Source organism: Sparus aurata, chromosome 4 (genome assembly GCF_900880675.1).
Source record: "Sparus aurata chromosome 4, fSpaAur1.1, whole genome shotgun sequence".
NCBI lineage: Eukaryota > Metazoa > Chordata > Actinopteri > Spariformes > Sparidae > Sparus > Sparus aurata.
The window spans coordinates 17540751-17556459 of NC_044190.1; the positions used below are offsets into that span (position 1 = coordinate 17540751).

General features: G+C 40.1%; 1 protein-coding gene across 3 annotated transcripts in view; it reads right to left on the reverse strand.

Annotated features, from left to right (window-relative positions):
* The window catches only part of samd4a (sterile alpha motif domain containing 4A), a 66641-nt gene continuing 50932 nt past the window's right edge, over positions 1-15709 (reverse strand). For all 3 annotated transcript variants that reach the window (XM_030414428.1, XM_030414427.1, XM_030414426.1), the window contains 3 exons: positions 15491-15617; positions 11306-11389; positions 1-5385 (listed from right to left, as the gene is read on the reverse strand). In XM_030414428.1, the coding sequence (XP_030270288.1) occupies positions 5357-5385; positions 11306-11389; positions 15491-15617 (240 nt within the window). In that variant the 3' untranslated portion in view covers positions 1-5356. The remainder of the gene's footprint in view (positions 5386-11305; positions 11390-15490; positions 15618-15709) is intronic.

The following is a 15709-nucleotide window of genomic DNA, read 5'->3' on the forward strand; positions in this document are numbered from 1 at the left end:
TCAGGGTTGGATCAGATTTATGATTTGGAAAAGTTTGAAAAGCGCATTACAAATTAAATCATTTATTTCCTTAACATATCCACGGATCATCGAGGAACAAGAGGACACAATCTGAATTCGACACTTACAGAGCTGCAGAGTGAACGTGACCCGACACAGCTGTCACTAGTTTCATCCTGTAACGTTACAGTTTTTAAAGTCTATATAAAACCATTTACATTTGGGGTGAATGTCTCGAGTACAAAAAAGGCACTGCCATTTGTTATTCTAAATATGACTTTCCCAGCCTTGTGCATGCAGTTTTAAAATATAAATTACACTGTTTTTTCAATTTTCTCCTTTTCTTTTTTCTGCATTTTCTTCAATTTTTTGTCTTTTTTGTGTTTTTTTATTATTAAACATACAATAATCTTTTGTCAAATATATACGTAAGCCTGCAGTCAATACAGGACATCGGCTCTTTGATAAAATAAAACTAAATGACTTAAGGAGCACAGTCAAGCGGTAACACTTTGTTACAGAATGGATGCTGCTGCATTTACAACAGAGAAGAAAACAAAACAAAAAAAAAACAAGTCTTGGCATCCCATAATGACATCATCTGACTAAACTGCAGAATCTATGACACAAATAAAAGATACAAAACAGCATATATGTCTCGACTTAAAGTACATTAAATGTTTTTGGAATATCAAGGCGTTATCTAACTGTTAATACTGCAGTTTGCACAGCGTTAGAAGCACTCCTGGACACCCACAGAGCTGATATGCATTTAGAAAACATTAAAAATAAAGCATTTGGTTTGAAGAGATGTGTAATGGATCCAGACCTCAGAGCTATAACCCTCCAATGTCCCGTCAAAGGTCTGTTCTGAGTTCATGTGTCTTTGACAAAGAGATGCTGCAGGAAACCAAGGCTGAGTAGAGACTGGAGGCATGTGCTGTTGTTCTGAACTCTCAATACCAAACATGTAACTTTACTGTTATGTCACCTAGAAAAATCACATAAACTCAGGTTATTTAAACTCTGTTCTATATAACGTGCCACAGACAACAACTCGCGCTTGAATGCAAAACTGAAACAAATCTCCTGCTCTTTTGTATCAACACCTTTATAACTCAAACATTGCAACGTGGTATGATAGTAAAAGAAAATACTGCAACAAAAACAACAGTTCCATGAATCCCTTTGAATACATTACTACATACTGACTGCAGGTCATTTTAATGAGTGATGTGAAACATGTTTAAAGGATAAGGCTGCTGAAAGTCTCTACTATCCGCTGCGCAAATCCAATGAAAACACCAAAACCACAATAAAACTATATGTCAACATAAACACGACAAAGAGGTTTTTCTACCTGGAAGTTATGGTTAATACACAGTATAAGGGAGAGACCGATTAGCGACATCGCTGATTATCGGTATGCTTTCTCTTTCCGGCCCACAACTCTGAATCTGCAAAGTAACTAGTAACTAGTGACTAAAGTTATCAAATAAATGTAGTGGAGTGAAAGTATAGAGTAGCAGAAAATAGAAATATTCAAGTAAAGTACCTCAAAACTGTATGAAGTTACTTTCAATCACTTTTTATTCTAGATATTGACACTAAGATTTAGATTTTTGTTGCAAATGTATATTAGCTCCATCTGTATCAGCCCTGGAAAACACATCGGTCGATCCCTAAATTTGACTGGTTCTATTGTGCGTGTATCAAAGCCTGACAAACACACAAACTTTAGTTTATTTTGACTCAATCCAAAATATACTATCCTGCAGCCCCGAATACTCACTAGAGCAACACATGTGGATTAATCCACTGCTAAAGCTAGTCCCCAACAATAAAGATGAACACCAGCCTTATCCTTTAAAGTAACATACAAACCTACAGTATAAATCGCTCCCACTCAGGCGCTAATATGCCAACAGCAACAAGATCAGCCTCCAGGTCAGAATGGACCAATCTACTTCCCGGCCTGCCAAAGACTACAACGATACACCACTGTTTTGTTTGCCGACAGCCCGCCAGACGTGAATTCTGTAACCGAACATGAATGGATGTGTCTGTGATGAACCGGCTCCAGCTATTGGCTGCGCTACGACAGCAAAGCTTCACATGAAAAATCTCAACATGACACTGATAGATACAAACAAGATTATAGTTCAACAACAGCAACAAAAAAATAAAAGAAGAAAATACTTAAAGTCAACAATAACTATGTTAATATTTGAGATGTACGTATGGTCACCAGCCATAACATGTTAATACATATGGTACTTTAAATAATAATACACCTAAATGAGTAAAAGTATCACCTCTGCAAAAATTCTGAAAAAAAAAAAAAAAAAAAAAAAAAAAAAAAAAAAGAATAAATAACTGTTTCTACTTTAAGTACTGATTCATATGGCAGTGACTCTGAAACAGTCTGATTCTCTGTGAGGAGCATCAGAAAAAACAAAACGCGTCAAAAGGTGTAACATCAGTTTCTCCATTCAGGATTAAAACGGGTTCATGTCACATTCATGCTTTGGTGGAGTCTTCATCTTCGTTCAAAGACGTACTGAACACATCTGATTGGCTCTTATAGACTCAAAGTATAAGAGCAGAAAACACACACAAACACACTCGAAATACTGAGACAAAAATCTGGTGTGTGTGTGGACTGTTTGTCTGAGCATGCACCGATCCAGTCTGTCAGAGGCAGAGTAAGTCACCATAACAGAATTTCTGCATGTTTTACTCCCTTTAAAGAAGTGAACACATTGAGAACGTCAGTGTACTGTAGTGTTTAAATTTATACATTACGATTGTCCAAACTTGTAGTTATCCTGTTTCGGTATAAAACTGCATTCGTCACAGCAAACGCCATGGCTGCATTTATTTTTGTCACTTTTTGCTGTGGGGTTTGTTTGTGTGTACAGATCTTTTAGAAAACCTGCACTGCAACTTGTAAAAGTAAATGCAGACATGCTATTTATTTACTCTGAATGCGGGCTCATTTGAAACTATTTAGATTAAAATAATATCGTAATGAAATGAGTGAAAACTTGTGTTTGCTTGAAAGAAAGACATAAAAAAAAGTATGACATGTTTTCAAATGGAAGCACATAGGCTAAAACATGCACAAACACTGGTATGATCCTTTAACTGAGTATTTTCACCTCCAACATCCACCACCAGACAAACAGAAGTTGTTTAAAGTCAATTACAGCTTTCCATCTCTGCTGTGAGATTCAACATCACCACCTGTTGTGGTTCTACCGCCTGACTCTCATCTGTCCGCTGAGACTGAAGCTCTACGGTCGAGAGCGGGTGTGGATCTCATCTCCTCTATATGCTCCATTTGATCCGCCTCCAAAGCTCCAAACAGTTTCTTTGAGCCTTAAACATTTGGATTTTAGTGTATCACATTATCATATCAAGTGCAGGATACAAAGGAAGTACTATAAAATTGCAACAAACTAATGAAGAAACTAAACAATAATAATCATCAATAACCCTCACTGATGACCATTTAGGGTCAGTACTCTCAGCATATGTGCTCAGTTGAAAGCGGCACAGAGGTGGGGGTTTCCTATCCAGCTTATTTCTATATAAACCTATTCTTATAAAGTCTGTATCAGACACAAAAACTGAGGATTAAATATTAAGACACAGAATAACCATGAAACTTAAAAAAAAAAAGAAAATAAATTCCATGTAGGCCTGCACTGACAGAACAGACATAGACGCATGTTACACAGGCTGCAGCTCTGATATCTCCCCAAATGTTGCTCATGAATGAATTTTCAATGATCTGCAGAGTGCCAGTGTGTCCATAGGCTTCAGTGTCTGTCCTGCCATGACTGTGTTTGGCCAGCAGGTGGAGGTAAGCACTAATGAGACAATCTCTGGGAAAACTACCCTTCATGGATTGACAGTGTGTGATTTCTCCAGTGTTGCAATTCTCTGAGCAACAGGGTCCGAGTGGAAACCAAATCAACCTCCTGTTTTTGTTTCTGCCGCCCCGCGTTTCACACGTTTCACAATCTTCCTTTCCTCCAAGAAAGATATTTAGTTGTAACATGCAGCTTAAGCATATCACCCTGCTTTAGAAAAACAACTAAACTCCTTATCTGAACATGCAGACAGCTGTATTAATCTCCCATTTACGAGTATAAAAACCTACATTTTCATTGTGTTGCGCCTACAACGGCTCTAAATTCAAAGAGTTCATAGACTACATGCTATGGATTAAAATATGTAACTGACCGGTGCCAGATTCTCTTCCTCCTACACTCACTCAAAGACTCACAATATGATTAGACATGACATCATCTTCCTCTGTCATCATCAGCCGATCAGAGGTCCTGCCTCTGATGTCTTCCTCTTCCAAACATCCGCTTCCCTGTCCAGTATCACTTCAGCTCAATCCTTTATTCTACTACTTCCTGTGTCTTTCTCCACATCACCTTCTCCCTCTTGCCCCTCTCCACACGTCTGCTCTACCTCCTCTCACATTCCCTCTTGGTAAAAGTTCAAGCCAACATGTCTTTGCCGTCGGCTGTTAAAATAAAGAATAAGCACGTTGGTTGTAAACTAGCGTGATGGCTACTCATGGGACGTAAAGCTGGTAGACAGCCAAGGCTTTACAGAATAATACACAATTCATACCTGAAATTCATACATGTTTCTGTACCCTTTGAAAGTAGCATCATTATGTAAACAATAAATACATACAATACAAATAAATGATTTTTTTTGCCACCCATTACTGAGGAAGAGGCCTTCCCGAGCTCTACAAGCGTCCTCACTGAAAACAGTAAAGGAAATCCCAAACTTCCTTCTGCGTCCTTCTAGCTCTGCTTGTCTCGTCTTGTTTTTGGGTCTGAGGTACTGTTATGGATTTGAAAGATGCCACGAGCTGTGGTCGATGTGCGGGGACCATAGGGTGTCGGAGAGGGAAAGGGCCTCAGTCTTACTGGGCCCTGATCCACAGGCCAGATTCTCCCTTCTGCTGTGGCTGACTGGACTGCAGCACTGCTTCTGGGCTCCCCAGAGGGGGGCGCTGTTCACACACTGTCCAGGCGGTGTTCAGCTTTTCTCTCTCCTCACCCAGATGCAGGTGACTGTGAGCATGCTGGCGGAGCAGGAAGTGTGTTTTTCCGACCCAATGGACGGTGCCAATGTGATAGCTTGTGTTTGCCGTTTGATGAGCGGCTCTCTTGTGTTTCTTGGATCCTGCCCGATCCTTTGGTTGAGCTCTACCATTGGCTACAGGGAGAGGGGACAGGAGGGCTGGTGACCTCGAGATGACTTATCGGGAGAGAGCCTCGTGAACCTGCGCTGTCCTACTGCTCTCAGTCAGGTCCTCGTTTCATATTGTTGATGTGCGGTCAGCACCGTCTAAAAAGAAACAGCAGAGAGAAGAATAGGCATCAAGATTTAACTCAGTGAACATATAGAGTGTTAGTGCTGTTAATGTGATTTAAGGGTCCCTATGAAGACAGAACTGTAAACCTGAAGAGTATAAAGGCAGCCTTGAGTCGTCATGCTCCTATCACTAACCGTCCCAGTGTCTTTCTCCACCTACATGCTTGGACAGGCTTCAGTCTTCCTGTGACCCTGAGTAAGAATAAGCTGGTCCAGGGAATCATTTCAGATCTCTTAGCTGTCAGGCACCAACGTATGTGATGTGTATGTTCTTTGTGGGGAAAACAGATGCTTGAGGTGACCCTGTGCTAGCTTCATCACTATACTGAGAGCCCAAATGGCTGTAGAGGCAACATTTAGCTTTCATGCTCCTCCCTGAATTCAGATCTCCAAAATCCCCCCCCCCCCCCCAAAAAACTTTTTTTTTAAAAACTACATTATAAGTAAGTTGTTTGTAAGCCTATTTGGGCTACAGAGTACTGACTGTAAGCCTTGTATGCATAAGATTTAATGTGATTGCCCTCATCTGTTAGTAAAGAAGGCCCAAAGCTTTTCTGACTTGGTGAACAGTGAGGGGCAAGGGTCCACACTGTCATGGTGAGAGAACAACACATCTGTCAAAATACTGATAGAGCCTTTCAGAGAAAAACAACAGTCTGACAGCTGTTGCCTCTGGTGTGGCTGAAGAGAAAAATGTTATCAGGCTACGCACTAGTGGACATTTTGATTCCAAAAAGACTCCATCATGATACTGAAAGGGCAGGTTAATTTCATTATGAGCTGTTGTAGAGTAGTACAGCAAAGTACATAATATCCTGAACAACACATGAGTCAGGTGTAAGCAGAGCAGCTACAGCTATCAGTACACATTTGTTTCAAGTTTGTTATTGAATTGTTTGCGATCTTAAGAGATTTTTTTTAGGTTTATTTCACACATGCAGTCGTCCAGAGAAAAAAAGAAAGAGATATGCCTTATTTTTGTGCAGTCTGACCTGTTATATTCTAAAGATATTCTAAGAGACATTGAAACTCCTGTGCAGAACTGGTATTATGTCTAAATGTCAGACAACTGATTGTTTTAAGGTCAGACATTATGTACAAGAGGAGAAAATCTGAAAGTACATCACCAAGACAGTTTTTCATTTAAATGAACACCACACACACACACACACACACACACACACACACACACACACACACACACACACACACACACACACACACACACACACACACACACACACACACACAGCAGCACTTGTCTGGCGCTCACTGAGGCCCACTGTCTACACCTCAGGATGGGGGGAAGTTGGCACTAACTTTGACCCAGACTAAAATTCACTGTACATGGGAACATTCTGCTTAGGTCACCATCTTGACTCAGGCCACTGCATTATAATGCTGAAGGATGTATATCTGTGTTCAATGTTCAAATGTATTAAGTTTGCCAAAACAGCAAAACGTCAACAATCTCAAAAATATATAATGGTCAGCTGTCTGAGATTCCTTAACAATTATTTATCACTTCACAAAACCTAGTCACACTGAACCTGAGACCAGTGTAATAAAATGATCAAATGTTTTAGTGGTTTAGAATGCCTGCTTAGAGTGGATGGATAACCAAAGACTGAGGACTAGTTTTAAACCCTGTTGATCCCTGTCAACATAAACATGTCCACATGAAGAAGCAGGACTATGATGCAGCCTCATAAACAAGGTGATTAGACATCTCATCCTACCTTTTCTGTCATTCATAGGGATGTGATTGGACAAAGATAAAAAAGCAGGAAATTATACGACCCGTGGGGGGGGCTGGTGTGTAACGCTGTTACTGTGATGATAAATGAAACTTAAATATTGAATCTGTGTCTATAATAACTACAACAATGTGACATCTGTCTTGGTTCATTTAATTTAACTTAAAATTTGGACAACTGATTGCATAATATATATGAATCAGAAACAGAAATGCTTTACAGCAGCTCCCATTCAAAGTCAAGAATATGCAGAAAAATAGTAGTCATAATAAAAATGATAATAATAATAATAATAATAATAATAATAATAATAATAATAAAAACTATATATATGCTGCATATTTATAATAGAAGTCTACTGCAACTGCACTTTTTTTACCATTAAATGTTATTTTATACATCATCATATTTTATAATATTCTGTCATGGAGTATATCACTTCACTGCTAAAAGAAAAGAAAGCAGCTCACTGCCAGTTGCAGCTTCTTATCGTGATCTGCAGTCTATGTAAATTTTTTGTCATGATTGCTATTATTAGTACTTAAATTATCAAAAATCACAGTTACATGTCAGGATGTGGTTATTATAGACAGATTCAATATTTAACTGTCATGTATCATCACAGTAACAGCGTCACATACATTAGCAGCTGTTAACACATAAAAACATAATAAAACACATCATGTGGTCCCCTTTAAGCGATGGGTGCAGATGTGTATTTTGGTAAATAACCACCAGTTCCAAATTAATGCCTAATCTAATTTAGATTCTAATAGAGTCTAATTTATATATAAAAAAAAAAAAACATCAAGGAAGAAGACGTGACCACTGACACTGCACGATTTTTTTCTTCGCCTTTTTCACGTATCGTCCTTGCTTTCTGTCAGTCATCACACTGATGATCGCCATGACTCCGGAGCAGCAAACTTTCTGTCTTAAAATATGCAGAGGAAAACTCGGGAGAAGCAGCCGCTAGATGTTTCTCTGTTGACCCCAAGAGAGGGAGAGATTGGTGAAAAAATCAAACGCAGCTTCAGCGTCTGTCCGAGGAGGACAGCAACAGGGCCAGGCTGCCTGCTGGAGGGAGGAAGAAGGCTGGCGAGGAGCTTTAGATAAACATGCGGGAATTAGTTATCAGCAAACGACGAGAGTGTCCCGCAAAATGATCAGGGCGACGGAGAAACAAATGTACGCCACCGTGAGTGACAGCAGAGATGAGGAGTTTGCTACGAGTGCTGGTTGGCTGAATCGTTTCCTCAGCTGCAACAACTTCACTGGCAGAAGACAACTATTGCCCAGCAGGATACCGGAGAATTCACCGAGAAGCTGGAGAAGTTTGTGACATTTTCATCCCGGATTTTTGTAAGGAGGGAATTAAACACTTGTCCCAAATAAACACCTTGTCTGTTAAAACCTATTGGTGGTTAGTGGCGGTACGCCAGTCCTACTCCCCCCTCCCAAAAAAGCGGATTTGCATATATTCACGAGGGTCGCATTTTTATGTCGAAAAATCCGGATTTCCGGAAAAATCCGGAAAAATCACATGCCTACATTCAAAAATGTTTCCCCATTTTTTCCTCTACGGTTAAATATGAACAAAACAAACCACTGTTCCAACAGTCACTCATCAACTTGCAGTTGCAAGATAATTTGGATGAAGAACTTTGTATGAGATTTCTTTAAGTCAAGTTATAGTTAAAATAAAATATAATGTAATGCAAATAAAAATAATAAAGCTGTATAGCAGGTCATATCTGATAGTATCAAATACATTTGAGCGTTCACTAAACCAAATTCTCATTTTATTTCCCTCTTGAGCTGAACTCACCTCGGCTGTTGACAGAATCGCTGTCAGATTTCAACTTGGTGAGTTTTGGACCTGCTTGGCCTGACTGGACCAACCAAATATAACAGATGTGAAAAGCCATGTTGGTCTCCAACAAGTCTGGAGTTATGGATGGGCCAAAGCCTGCAGATTTTAAGCTGTTCACACAAAAGGATGATTGACTGTGAGTTGGAGCGGGCCAGTCAACCTTACGATCAGTGTTAAGATCAACTAAGGTGGCTGAGCCTGAATATTACCCAATAACTGATTGACTGATGTGACTTTTGGACACGGTGGAGCTTTTGGCTTTTAATAGGGCTGTAACAATACACCAAACTCAGGATTCAGTTTGTATCATGATTTTTGACCCACGATTCAATACAAACCTCGATTTTTTTTTCAATAATTAAACATTTTATTCATGCAACATTTCAATAACTTCTGTATATGATACTCATCTGATAGTATCAGAGACGCAGTATTGGCAAACTGAACCAGTGTGAATGGATCAGCCGGCTGCGAGTATGGAGGGCGTGTCTATCGGATGGTCTGCACAGGTCCCTCACTCAACTAAATAAAGAGAAATGTCCAACAAAGCAACATTACAGAAGCAAACGAAGGTAACGTAGTAACTATTACTGTCTTTATTTGTCAACTTATATGAGGAAAAATATACCGCAGCTGTACGTGGAGAGGCGTCTGTCCTACCGGCTCCTCGTCACATTTCTGCCCGAAAAACAGCGCCCGTCACCGGCAATTATGTAATTTAGAGCGAAAAACGTAACTTTGTCACTTTCCAGGATGTTTGGTGGGTCAGGATCTCAATCACGACACATTAAAACAGCAACCATATGATAATAAATTATCCGCGGGTTTAGATGGGGGCACCACTCACACGTCGTCATCATGTCGTGTACCGTCACGTCTCTTTAGGAGCCGCAGCGCCGGCTTTCTGTGTGAATTACACAGCAGTTCGTCTTTACTCCAGCAGTGCTTTGTGATGTGTGAACGACCAACGGCGTCGCTATGTGAAAGGGGCTACTTATAGCTCATAGGGCTGGATCCAGACTGGAAGTTGTGTCGCGATTCTGCCGTTACAGCCCTAGCTTTTAATATAACACAGAATTTCTGATTGAGTTGATCCAACTGCAGCCCTGTTCAGCGTCACAGCACGTCCTGCTTTAATTTTTATTCAAGATATATACAGAATGCCATGCAGAAAATAAATCTGATGAGTTGCATACAGGTGTACACAATGCTGCTAGCAAGTAGCAGGGTGCTGTTTCTTATAAATATATTATGTAGTATCAAATCAGTGAATAGACTCATGTGCACGCTGATCTACCGCAGTATCAGTATTTCCTATTTCCAAAACTGTATTGGTATATCTGAACAACCCTAATTCTTATGTGCAAGTATGTCATCGTATTAACCCTGTTAGAGGAGCCCAGATAAGCTTGTTGGTATATCAGTAGTTGGTAGCTGTCAGCTACCTGTGGAGTGCTAAAATGTACCTAAAGTGTCAAAAAGATTTACTTTGGAGGGAAAACTCTGTTTTAGTAATTGTTTAGTGATGATGGCACAAGGCTTCAAGTCTGACTACACTGCCAGTGAGCTGTCATTCTCCTGGAACATTTCATGCCCAGTGGCAACTAAAACTTCACAGTGAAAGTGTGGTTTTTACAAAACCAATCGTAACATATCTGGTGCAATTAGTCTAAAGCCATTACATTGTTCACTAAACATTTACTTCATAATGACAGGTGAAAGCAAAGACCTTGTCTAGTGCCAGTTTAATACTGTTGTTAGTTAATTTATGTCACATATCCTGCATGAAGCTGGATGGGGACAACAAATCATTAAATCGCTGATCTAGTTTATCTGTCTTCAGTTGCTGGGGACAACCTTAAGAAATACCACAAAACAGTATTAAAATCAAACCATGGCAGCCAGATCCCAAAGTGGATTAATTCTCAACAGCTGAGATGAGTCTGCTGGAACAACAAGGACAGACTGTTCTCTGCAGTGAAGTGTCTTGGATATCAGAAATCTGGACAATTTTATCATCATACACAGAGGGATATAAATAAGCACATTATTCATTGATCCATTTAAACAACCCATCCCGAATATGATCAAAGTCTGCATGAGGCATTTAACAGCAGGATAGTGTTCATGTGATAAAGATACACTCAGACTGTGTAGGGAGTGAGCGCTTTACATGTTCTTAAACCACAATTGTTCTCTAGATAGCAACTCTATCTGATGTATTATGGTTGAATAATCAGGATCAATTAAAACTGTGTCTTACCTCCCAAGGCGTGCTCTGTCATACTCAGACACAGAGACTCAAGGCGATTGTTGATGTCTGGCTCTGTCACCGGCAACTGAACATCTGTACAGCAACAAAAACAAATGTGAAGAAACATCAGTATCAGAGATTTAATTATATTCATATTAAACATTGATTGATTCTCTCCATAGCAGAAATGATGTACAATATCAATGTACTCATTAAGAGATGAAAAGCTGCATTAGGTTTTCATTGACCTCACACACTCTTAATCAGACGCCTTTGGTCACAATGAAACTGATCCAAGAAAATCCTTAAACCCTTTTTCCCCTTTTCTTCATAAATCAGCATCAGATGAGTTGGAAAAAGACAAAAGAAATCGGATCAGTTCCCTGGGACAATGTTGTCCACCCGACCAGAGTGTAGCCCTAATCAGATTATACCCCACAGTTAACTCCAGCACTTAGACACATGTTACATCAAAACAGTGACTGCACTGCAGCAACAGGAGCATGCACACATGTGTGTGTGTGAGTGTATGAGTGTGTGCGCGTGTGGGGGATTCGATTGGGGACAAAATTCATACTCACCAGGTCACCCAAGGACACTTTACAGAAACAAAAGAATGTGCATCAGAGGAACGTAGTGAACGGGGGGGCGTATAGGGGTGGAGAAGACGGGATAGGTAGGGAGGTGCCAGGCCATTAAGACATTTAAAAACGAGAAGAAGTGTAATAAAAGTGGTCCGATGTTGGAATGGGAGCCAATGCAGGTGCTGAAGGGTGGTGAAGGGGGTGATGTGTTCCCAGGACCGGGTGTGAGTTAGGACTCTGGCAGCTGAGTTTTGTACATATTGAAGTTTTTTTAATCTGTGGGTGGGTAAACCGAGGAGAAGGCTATTGCAGCAATCCAGTCTGGGTGTAACGAGGGCATGAATGAGTGTTTCTGTGACAGAGTGAGAAAGAGAGGGGTGGAGTCTGGAGATGTTCTTAAGATGGAAGAAGGCTGTTTCTGTAATGTAATTATCATGTAATTATTAAGAAAACTTGATATTGATCATCAAATGGATGAATGGTACACTGATATTTCAGTACAGCCTTCTTATGCTGCTTAATAGTTGCTTAATAGTATATATGGATTTTTGACAGAAAATGTATTGAAAGCTGTTTTAGTAATTGATTAATCGTTCACATTCATTGGTTCCAATTTCTCACATTGGATGACTTTCTTTGTAAACTGATTTTTTTTTTTTTTAACTATAATGCGTAGCCCCTTTTGACATATAAAGACTAACAAATAACTGTTTAATTGAGAAGATAATTGGCAGTTTAATTCATAGTTATTATAACTAGAGTTGTTCTGATACAATTATTTCCTTCCAGATACCAATTCCCAATCTAGCGTTTTTTCCCCCCTTTAAACAGCTGTATATGCTACTAACCCTGTATGGATATGATACGATTGCTATCATTGTTGTATTGCCTGACTCAGGTAAAACCTTGCAGACAATGATTGCCATACAACATTCTTTTATTATCTCAGTCATAACAAAAAAATAAGAAATTAATAAATCTAGGAATAAATAACAATTCCTTTAGAGACGGTTAAAGGTTAAAGGTTAAACAGTAGTATAAAAGCAACTGAAATAAATATAGGAATACATAATTCCCTTAAAACTTCCTTACAGAACTTGTCTTTCAGACTACATGGAATGTGTTCCTTCACTGTCTCAGAGTTTGGGGAGAGCAGTTTCATCATGCTTTCATGTGATGCATCTTCAAATGCTTTATAAGGTTGCTGGTGTTGACGCTGGGGACACTTATGCTAACCCTCAAAATTACAGCGCTGCCTACAGACTATATTGCTGTTTTACTGGTGGGGTTATCCAGAGTAAAATATTGCCAAATAGCTGACATGTTGCTAGCTCTGTCTCATTCACATGAAATCAATTTCCTCGCTCTAAAAACAGTAGTCGCCAGGGGCAGCCCAGTGCAAATTCCTGTCTTGGCTTTTAGAGCAGTGAAGAAGAACTGATTGCTGGTGTAACATTAAGCAGAGCTCAAAGAACTAACTAGGAAACAGCAGGGTCCCATTTCTAATTTACGTGGTATCAGCTCAATACATACAGTCATGTACTTGCCAATACCTGCATTTTCAGCAGTATTGATGGCCTTTCCGATACTGGTATCGAAATTGGAACAACTCCTAATATAACCCTTAGTTGCAGCCCTCCCATCATCAAGCCAGCAGAAATGACTTCCTTATCAGACATATTTATACATCGTAGTACCACAGTTTCCGACCGGTAACATAATAATAATAATAATGTTACAACATTCTAACCTTATTAACGGATGCTAATCACATAAATTCTTTCTTTTATTATTTTATTCTTATTTTCCTTTTTTCCTCTCTCAGGTGCTGGTCACTGTTGACCATGTCAGCCTCAACTATGAGCAGGGAGGAGGCTGTTTTATAGAGGGCTGGATTGAGGCTGGAGGGGGGAGCGTGTGTGTGTTTTGGGGGGTAGTATTTGGGCCACAGCACAGCCTAGCAACCCTTTCCAGCCATTTAGTCCCTAGCTGAGTCTTCAACACATGCTGGCCAGTGAAAATCCCTTGTGGCCAAAGAGAAAAGCTGAGTTAGGCCCAGTAGTCCACACTGGGCTATTTATAGGCTCCAAATCCCCCCTAACACTCCCCCACTGCACACCCCCCTCCGCCCCCTGTACACACAGTCTTACAGGCACACAAACACACACTGATGAAAACTCTGCACATAGACACACACTTGTTCCTTCATCCGCTCTTTTTTTCTCTGCTGTGTCTTGCTTAATAAGTCTCTTTATCCATCTGTTGGCACAGAGAAAGACATAACCCATATATACACAGAAACAGAGGAGGGTAAGGAGGAGGTCTAGCCTTTCAAATCAGTTACTCTGGCTGAAACCCAGCTGTACCCACCCTTGAGGGTGACTGCTATGTGTGCATGACTCTGCAGAGTTGTCAAAGAATGAGAGATGGAGGGATGGGAAAGAGAGTGAGAGAGAGATGGGAAAGTTAAAAAAGAGAGGGAGTCAGGGAGAGAGGGAAGGGAAGGAAAGTGGGCCAGGAAGCTGTGTCCTCGCCGCACAAAGAGCCTCATTGTGAGACTCCTCTGACTCGTTCCTCCCTCCCTGCCTCTATCTCTTCCTCTCTCACATAAAGTCTCCACTCTCCCTTCAACTTCCCTCCGCACTCCTGCTTTATTTAAATCTGTTTTTCCTCGTCATTCTAAAAAAAGGCCACTTCTTGTCTGCGTGTGTGCTTGTGACCGAGTGGAGGAAGTCCCAGCATGTGCTATTACTGTCCACTGTTCCTGTGGGACAAAGTCCATTCGGCGGAGGCTACCAAAAGTCACTCTTCCCAGTGTTGATTACCATGACCCAGTCCTGAGTGGGCATACTGAGTATAAGAGCCAAGGACTGGAAAATATATTCCAGTGAACTCTGAGAGAAACAATACACCATTCTTGTGTTAAACAGGTTTTTCACCTCGATAACAAGAAGAAAGTGAATGTGAATACTTCCAATAATCATTGTTCTGAGCTTCACATTAGCTTGAAAACTCTATGAGTAATACTTGCCATCATCCAAACATTAGGGTTTTTAACATATAAATACTTAATTGTAATATTTATCATTCATTTGTAAAATTGATATTTTCAGGGCCAAAACTACACAATGAATGCCAAAATGGTCAGCACCCAGGCCAAACACAAACAAAAAAGAAACAGAGCACAAACAATTAATTGTTTACAGCAGTTGTTACAGCAAATGGCTTCATAGAAACGGAGGGAAGTCATCCATCGGCTGTTTAAAACTAAAATCAAATTTTTTCACATCCAGCAAGATGAATAACTTGTTTCAATAACAAGGTCAAAAACATTTTATTAACTTATCACACAAGATACATCACTACGTGCTGGCATCAAAATCATAGTTTTTTGATAGCACGTTGTGCCTATATCTTATGCTACCTGTCATGATTTTATAGCAGTTTTAGACGCACATAAAATATTCTAAAAGGGGCAGACTTGCTATGCTACGTACACCATCTATAAATCATTAAAATATACTATATATACATTTTGCGAATCATCTACGTCAGTTACATCCTCCCAGTGTTGTGTGTTTGTAATAGTGCGTTGCCAAGCATTTCTTACCAGATTGTTGGAACATGACCATGGTTTGTGGTGTGGTGTGAACTGGCAGGGAGCGGGTCCTCTGCACCGAGCTGTGGGTCCGGCTGGGCATGCTGTTGCTTCCTCCAGGGTTGGCAAACCACAGACCCTGAGGAGGATGTTTTAACATTAAATTAACTTGTTGAACATGCCAACACCTCTGGAGGATTAGTGTCATAATTATGGTTAAAAACACATGTA